Below are 9,042 nucleotides of genomic sequence, written 5' to 3' on the forward strand. Positions count from 1 at the left end.
AACCAAGGCAGAACATGTATCTCAAGTCATATAAAATAATTTAATTAGGACAAGGCAAATTTGAAGTCTTACAGCCATTTCTTATTTCTTTATTGTCCACAAGGGGCTAAACATAGAAGGGACAAACAAGGACAGACAAAGGGATTAAGTCCATTACATCGACCCCAGTGCATAACAGGTACTTAATTTATCGACCCCGAAAGGATGAAACGCAAAGTTGACCTCAGCAGAATTTGAACTCAGAACATGAAGACAGATGAAATACCTATTTCTTTACTACCCACAAGGGGCTAAACACAGAGAGGACAAACAAGGACAGACAAACGGATTAAGTCGATTATATTGACCCCAGTGCGTAACTGGCACTTATTTAATCGACCCCGAAAGGATGAAAGCAAAGTCGACCTTGGTGAAATTTGAACTCAGAACGTAGTGGCAGACGAAATACCGCTAAGCATTTTGCCTGGCATGCTAATGTTTCTGCCAGCTCGCTTCTTACAGCCATTTCTGGGATAACCAAATTATAGGTTAGCATGTCTATGCACTGAATATTCTGTCATCAGAGACCAAGGTATGACAGGGAAAATTTACAGTTTACAAGGAATAACATTCAGTTTATAAGGAATAAAATAAAAGGAGTAATATAGAAGAATAAAGAGTAAAAATAGTTAGAAGAATACAGGCTGGAGAATAATGTTCACAACTCATCTTTTTCCAGAGGATATGGATGTTGGTCGGTACTTCTATGAAGGTACAGGTCTTTAGTTAAAATCCCAGGTAAATCTAGGCGCTATTTTGGCAGTATTTTGAATGATGTATTGTAAATGTGCATATAGAGCAAGAAGGTATGATAGATATAAATGGGGTTTTGTGAGTAGGTGTATGAGAGAGAGAGAGAGAGAGAGAGAGAGAGAGAGGAGAAAGAGAGATAGAAAGGAATAAAAATAAGATAGTAGTAAAAGGGTAAAAATAAGAATAAAGATAAAAATACAGTTCTATATTTAAGAGATGAGGAATTATTTACATTATTTACATTCGACGGATATTTGTCCTCATCTTGTTTGTTGTTAACACAACGTTTCGGCTGATATACCTTCCAGCCTTCTTCAGGTGTCTTGGGGAAATTTTGAATGTGGGTTCTCATTCCTAAGGTATTCTTTGATGTTATTATTATCATTATTGTTCAGGTAACTGCTTGGAATTGAACTTGGAATCTTGGGGTTAGTAAGCCTGTGCTCTTAACCACTACACCATATGCCCCCCCCCCCCCCGTGAGCATAAATAACAAGATAGAAATAATAATAATAGAAATAAAATACAAGTAAAGGTAATGATAGAGATATCATAAATGGGTTTTGTGAGTGAATGTGAATGGGAGAGAGGAGAAAGGAATAAGAATAGGATAGAGGTAAAAGAGTAAAAAATAAGAATGAAATAAAAATGAAATAAAAGTAATGATAGAGATATGTCGTAGTGATATGTCGGGTGAGAGGTCAAACATTAAAATTTCAGTAAAGTGGTAGGGTGGAAGGCCAATCTAAGTAAGGTTATAAAGGACAATAGTTTAGTGCAAATATTTAAAATTATATTTCAAGCTTTGCTATTAAGCTTGAAATATGATTTTAAATATTTGCCCTAAACTATTGCCCTTTATAACCTTACTTAGATTGGCCTTCCACCTCTGCTTTACTGAAACTTTAACGTTTGACCTCTCACTCCAATACAACACTGACATATCTCTATCATTACCTTTACTTTAATTTTTTTAGTTTTTACCCTTTTAGCCCTGTCTTATTTTTATTCCTTTCTCCCAGCTCTCTTTCTCCTCTCTTTCTCTCATACATCCACTCACAAAACTCATTTTTGTCTATCATACATTCTCCGTGCTACATATGCCTTTATAACATGAATTCATCATTCAAAATACTGCCAAAATAATTCTACATTATGCTTAATATACTTATATACTTTACATCGCAATCATTAATTACGTATTCATTTGATATAATAAACCCTTATTATATAATAACCAAAAAATTATTATATTTAACAGCATATACAACTGTCAATGATCTTACTGGATAATTAAAAAATAAAAATTACAGAAAAGTTAACCAAATACCTATTTATTTATTATATTAAACTCTTTTATGAGAATTAACTTTATTATATAATAATTGAATAATTATCGTAATAATATTTACAATTTTTGATGACTACACTGGATAACTAAAGAATAAAATTAACAGATAAGATAATTAAATATCTATTTATATATTATATTATACCCTTTTATAGGAATTAAGTTATTATATAATAATTGAAAAATTATTATAATTAATAATATATACAATTTTTGATGGTCTCAGTGGATAATTAACGAATGAAACTTATAGATGTGAATTCTATGTTATGCTAAATTGAAGCTTAGATACTTTAGATTGCTACTCATTATATTAAACACTTTAATAACAATTAACATTAATATACAATAATTAATGTCAGAATGATGTGGACGCCTCTGATGAGAACCCAATAAGGTTTGAAAATCGATAAAGGTTGTCTATCATTTATAGGCGGAGGAATGGCTGTGTGGTAAGTAGCTTGCTTACCAGCTACATGGTTCTGGGTTCAGTACCTTGGGCATCTTCTACTATAGCCTCGGGCCGACCAAAGCCTTGTGAGTGGATTTGGTAGAAGGAAACTGAAAGAAGCCCATCGTATATATGTCTATATATGTATGTGTGTGTATATGTTTGTGTGTCTGTGTTTGTCCCCCCAGCATCGCTTGACAACCGATGCTGGTGTGTTTACATCCTCGTAACTTAGCAGTTCGGCAAATGAGACCAGTAGAATAAGTACTAGGCTTACAAGGAATAAGTCCTGGGGTCGATTTGCTTGACTAAAGGCAGTGCTCCAGCATGGCCATAGTCAAATTAATGAAACAACTAAAAGAATTTTAAAATTATTATAATAATTGAAATATTTCATTGTCTTTCTAAATTTATAGCAAAATCTGTCCATTAAAGTGTCCATTAAAATTCAGTAAAATTAATTTAGAAGTAATTATAAAATGTAATTTTTTGAGCAAAGATAACAAGTAGAATTACCAATATTATATGATGATGCATAACTATTAAATGAGTAGCTGTGTGGTAAGAAGCTTGCTTCCCAAACACATGGTTCCTGGTTCAATCCCACTGCATGGGACCTTGGGCAGTGGAGCAAAACCTTGTGAGTGGATTCGGTAGGTGGAAACTGAAAGAAGCCCGTCATTTGTGCATTTGTGTGTGTTGCCCCCACCATCACTTGACAACCAATATTGGTGTGTTTATGTTCCTGTAACTTAGTGGTTTGGCAAAAGGGACTGATAGAATAAGTAGGCTTACAAAGAATAACTCCTTGGGTTGATTTGTTCGATTTGGTCACAGTCAAATAACTGAAACAAGAAAAAGAATAAAAGAATAAAATAAAATAAAAGGAGAAAAGGAAAGAAAATTCACAGCAACAATGTTCTTCTCAATACGTGTGACATACCATTTAAGAGAATCTTTTGCACTTCCTGCATGGATGGTAAGCCAGAGATCGTTCTTAAATAATTTTCACTTTTATTTTTGGTCATTCCAAGTGCTACTACAATCACTGGTATTGTAACCATCTTGGGATGTCACATCTTTTCGATTTCAATTAGCAAATCTTTATATTTTCTGAGCTTTATTGTTGTTGTTGTTTTTCTTCTTTTTCTTCTTCTTTTTCTTCTTCTTCTTCTTCTTCTTCTTCTTCTTCTTCTTCTTCTTCTTCTTCTTCTTCTTCTTCTTCTTCTTCTTCTTCTTATTATTATTATTATTATTATTATTATTATTATTTCTATCTAAATTTTTAGTTTTCTTATACTCTTTTACTCTTTTACTTGTTTCTGTCATTTGACTTCGGCCATGCTGGAGCACTGCCTTTAGTCGAGCAATTCGACCCCAGCACTTATTCTTTGTAAGCCTAGTACTTATTCTATCGGTCTCTTTTGCCGAACCGCTAAGTTACGGGGATGTAAACACATCAGCATTGGTTGTCAAGTGATGTTGGCGGGGACAAACACAGACACACAAACATATACACACATATATATGATGGGATTCTTTCAGTTTCCATCTACCAAATCCACTCACAAAGCTTTGGTCGGCCCAAGGCTATAGTAGAAGACACTTGCCCAAGGTGCCATGCAGTGGGAATGAATCTGCAACCATGTGGTTGGTAAGCAAGCTACTTACCACTCAGCCATCATTTTCTAGAACTTTATTATCATTATGATTCTGGATATAGTAAACCTTATCTTTATATCCAGCTTCCTATAATGCATGGTTATAATAAGTTTGATTTAGTTTAGATATATCCTCATTAGCCAAAAGCCTTGAAATACAAGTAGATATACTCTTAATGATAGAATTTATTATGCTTCTTGGATGATTAGAATTTTTATTTATATATCTTAAGCGTTCATTAAGCTTAGGATAAGGTTGATGTAATTCATTATGTAACTCAAGAGTAATATCCAGTTAATCAACCCTACTATATTCATTTTTTATAGTAATAGAAAGCGCAAGACACTTAAAGAATCTGTAAAGATTTTTCCTATACCTTTCTAAATTGACTATATTAGATTTATATATATTTTATAATATATTATTATTAATATCAGGAAATCAATATTAGAAAATTCTTCAGAAAGATATATGCATGTGTAAAATAATCGTTGTATTAAAAATATAAATATATATAAAAATATATGTAAATATGTATAAGTATAAATATATAATGTATATGACAGTTTAACAGTTTTGAATTAAGTTTTTAAAGCATCTTATGATCATTTCACAGAAGTGCTGTCCCTAGAATGGAATCCTATATTGATAAGTCTTCTGCTCTTCAGAGATATAAAATTTGAATTTTGTATAATATATCAAAGAGATATAAAATTTGAATTTTGTATAATATATCGAATGGTAGTGTTTTAAAAATTTGAAGTAATACTATAAAATGGTGTTTGTTTGAAATATAAATTAAAAATGAAAAATTACTGCTTTTGATTTTAGTAATATATTTTAAACATTATCATCATCATCGTTTAATGTCTGTTTTCCATGCTGTCATGGGTTGGACAGTTTGACTGAAAACTGGTAAGCTGGGGAGCTGTACCAGGTTTCATTGTGATTCAGGATGGCTTCTATAGCTGGATGCCCTTCCTAATGCCAACCACTCCAAGAGTATAGTAGGTGCTTTTTATGTGCCCCTGGCATGGGTGCCAGTTACAAATCACTGACATCAGCCATAATTATGCTTTCACGTGGTTTGATCACTCTTCTCAAACATGACATATTGCCAAAGGTCTCGGTCACTTGTCACTGCCTCTGTGAGGCTCAAAATATTATATAATGTATATTGTTTTCGTTTTTATTTTTATTTTTGTTTTTATTTTTCACAGCCAGATGTCATTGAGGAGGAATTTGCTAGCACCTGTGAACTGCCTGACAACTGTTATACAAGTGCTGCTTCAAAATTGATATTTCCACGTGGCATAAGGATTGATTATCTGCTGTTTCGGTCTAATTCAGGTACTATAGCAGCTGCTGCTACTGCTGCTGCTACTACTACTACTACTACTACTACTACTACTACACTACTACTACTACTACTACTGCTACTGCTGCTGCTGCTGCTGCTGCTGCCACTACCTCCATCACCACCACCATCACCACCATCATCACCACTTTTGCCATTGTTGCATCATCATTCATCATCAGAACCATCAGTATCATCGCCACCACTAGAACCATATAAAAGCACCTGTGCAGGTGCCGTACAGAAACACCTGTGCCAGTGGCATGTAAAAACACCCATGCTGGTACCACGTTAAAACATCTGTGCCAGCTCCACTTAAAAGCACCTGTAATGGTGCTATGTAAAAGCACCTGTAATGGTGCTATGTAAAAGCACCTTTGAGAGTGCCACATACAAAGGACCAATGCTGGTACCTTGTAAAGAGTACCCAACACACTCTGTAAAGCGGCTGGCACTAGGAAGGGCACCCAGCTGGAGCAAATCACACCAAAACAGACAATTGGAACTTGGAGCTGCTCTCTGTCTGGCCAACATCCAAACCATGCCAGCATAGAAAACAGATGTTAAATGATGATGATGATGATGATGATTTCCTGTGCTGGTATGGGTCAGATGGAATTCATTGAGGCAGATTTTCACCTTTGATTTGTATTCTTTTTGGGGGTCAATTAGAATTATGTATCAGTGGAGTTCTGAGATAAATTATAATTGGCTGTTCTTTAATTGCCAGCAAATTTCAGCAAATTAGAAATAATGATAATTATTACTATTTATTTATTTGTTTTACCATTTCATACAATGCTGTTGTCAATTCTTGCAACCCAAATGAATTCTTTATTCATTATGATCACTGACCAAGATATCCGGCATGCATAATAGTGTGACTTTTCCTTCCTTCCCTCCCTCCTTCCCTCCCTTCCTTCCTTTCTTCCTCCCTCCCTCCCTCCCCCTTCCTTCCTTCCTTCTTCCCCTTCCTCTTTCTTTCTTTCTTTTATTTTCTTTCTTTTCATTTTTTTCTTTTTATTCTCTAAACTAGAACTGAAAATAAATTGTTTCTCTCACTCTAATCTGAGCTATAAAAATAAATAAATAAATAATTAATTAAATCTTTTAAAAATCACAGAAAGCTAACAAGAGCAATTTAATATGTTTTAGGTACAGACATAACCGTTAATCATTATGAAAGGGTCTTTGGAAAGATTCCTGATGATTCCCGGAACTACTCCGACCACGAAGGAGTTTCAGTTACCTTCAATTTAAAGACGGCATCTACAGGTAAGATTCATTCAAAAAGTATTTAATTCAGGCAAATTTCACTGAAACATTTTAGTCCAATATCAAAAGAGAAGAAAAAAATGTTTTCGCTTTTTAACCGTCACCCCTTAGATCAGCCCTGATAAAATGGACCTTATTATGAAAAGCACTACAGGTATGGCAGCCTAATTTTTTAGGGCTATATTCCACCTGTAATATGTTCAAACTGACAAGATCTAACCTGTCATACCTGCCCTACAATAAAACATATAACTAGATCACAAAAAGTATAAAAATGAATCAGCATAAGTAATAAGTAATAATAATAAGTATAATAATAATAATAATAATAATAATAATAATAATAACAATAATAATAATAATAATAAGTATATATGCATATACATATATATTTATATGTGTGTGTCTTTGTGTCTGTGTTTGCCTTCCCCCCACCATTGCTTGACAACACATGTTGGTGTGTTTACATCCCTGTAACTTAGCAGTATAGCAAAATAGACTGATAGAATAAGTACTAGGCTTACAAAGAGTAAGTCATGGGGGAGATTTTTTGGCTAAAAAACCTTTTATGGTGGTGCCCCAGCAAGGCTACAGTCAAATGACTGAAACAAGTAAAAGATTAAAAGAATAGAAGAATGGTCTCATCATTGAAATCTTGAAGCTACGAGATAATGCAGGATTAATTCAAAATGTGAATAAATAAGCTTTATATTTGGCAGAATAATCCGAATGCTAAAGGGTTAAAAGCCTTTGAATTTTACCTAAAACAGAAACATTGCAGATGTTGCCGCACTCTGTTTTGTCTTTCCAAAAAGCCTAGAACCTGGTTGTTATACTTAAATGTAACCCTCTTATCTTCATTCAAAATTTAACACAATTCTTTTCATTTTCAGCTCAAGCATGTCCAGCCAGAGATGCTGCACTTCTTTCAGACCATCTTCAGGCAATGATCAGTGAAATCAGCATAAATGCATGCAAATTGTCTTCAGATAAGACATTTTGGATTGTATTGGCAATATTCAGTACCGTCATCATGTTCTTAATGAATTGCTTCAGTGTGGGAGGAACATTTATTCCCACTTTCATGAATCTATTGATAGCTCTTCCAGCTGTCAGCATAATCATCTGCATATGGAATGGTGTTGTGATAAATAACATTGAATCCAAGGTGTTTGCAGCAACGAAAGAAGAGGCCAAATACCTTTTGAACAGCAAAAAGGAAAACTGAAATTGTTTCCATTTTCTCTTCAAATTTAACATAATTTTATATACATATCAGTTACATTTTTATATTATATTTTTAAATATCCTCTTCAGCCACCTTGGTTGAAGCAGTTACTATGGAAATGTTATTGTTAGGTCACTGCCAGAAGTTGTTGTTATTTGTTAATGTTGTTGTTATAACTCTGATGAAAATTAATCTAGCCATGACCATCCAGACTGTTTCTTAAGTACAACGAACAAAGAACCACATTATTCAATATGCACCCCCACATTGAAAATTCCTCAGTATATTGCAGGTTTCTGCAGCCAATAGGTACCGTAAATTCTTGAGTATAGTCTGCCCATGAGTATAATATGCAGGGGATTTTTAGGGGGCTGTACCTTTGAAAAACCTAAACCTTGTGTATAATACGCACCTCTTCTCTAACTTGAGTCAAGGAGCTCTGTATAACATCCTTGGTTTGTAAAAATGTATATGGTAATGTCCTTTATTATTATTGTATATATAACATAATGCAAACGTGTAGCTTTTTTGTGCATTTTGTTCACAGAAAATAAAGAAATAACAGTAATAATGTTTAATAAATGTTGCTTACTGCAAGTTATGGATGATTCTTTGATGACTTCATTGCTTTCAGGCTTAGCTTAAGGTATTTTCACGCCCGAGATCACAAAATGCGTCTGAATAAACATTGCCGGACAGCAAATAGAGACTTGGACATTGCTTAGAAAATATTTTTCAACCTCGTATATAGTACGCACTAGGGATTTTGACCTTTAAATTTTGGGAAAAAAATGCGGATTATACATGAGGATTTACGGTAATTATATTTTTTTAGATTCTAATTTTTTCCGTGGTAAAATAAGCATTTCCATGCCCCAAAATTAATAAATAAAAATGCACTACAGCACTGCACTGTATAACATATT

At 33.8% G+C, this 9,042-nt stretch overlaps 1 protein-coding gene across 2 annotated transcripts in view; it reads left to right on the top strand.

Moving 5' to 3' along the window:
• LOC115220415 (putative neutral sphingomyelinase) overlaps window positions 1–8,178 on the top strand; it is an 84,203-nt gene extending 76,025 nt beyond the window's left edge. For both annotated transcript variants that reach the window (XM_036510141.1, XM_029790652.2), the window contains exons 6-8: window positions 5,477–5,606; window positions 6,769–6,888; window positions 7,782–8,178. In XM_036510141.1, the coding sequence (XP_036366034.1) occupies window positions 5,477–5,606; window positions 6,769–6,888; window positions 7,782–8,116 (585 nt within the window). In that variant the 3' untranslated portion in view covers window positions 8,117–8,178. The remainder of the gene's footprint in view (window positions 1–5,476; window positions 5,607–6,768; window positions 6,889–7,781) is intronic.
• The last annotated feature ends 864 nt before the right edge of the window (window positions 8,179–9,042 follow it).

Source organism: Octopus sinensis, linkage group LG16 (assembly GCF_006345805.1).
Source record: "Octopus sinensis linkage group LG16, ASM634580v1, whole genome shotgun sequence".
NCBI classification, from domain to species: Eukaryota; Metazoa; Mollusca; class Cephalopoda; order Octopoda; family Octopodidae; genus Octopus; species Octopus sinensis.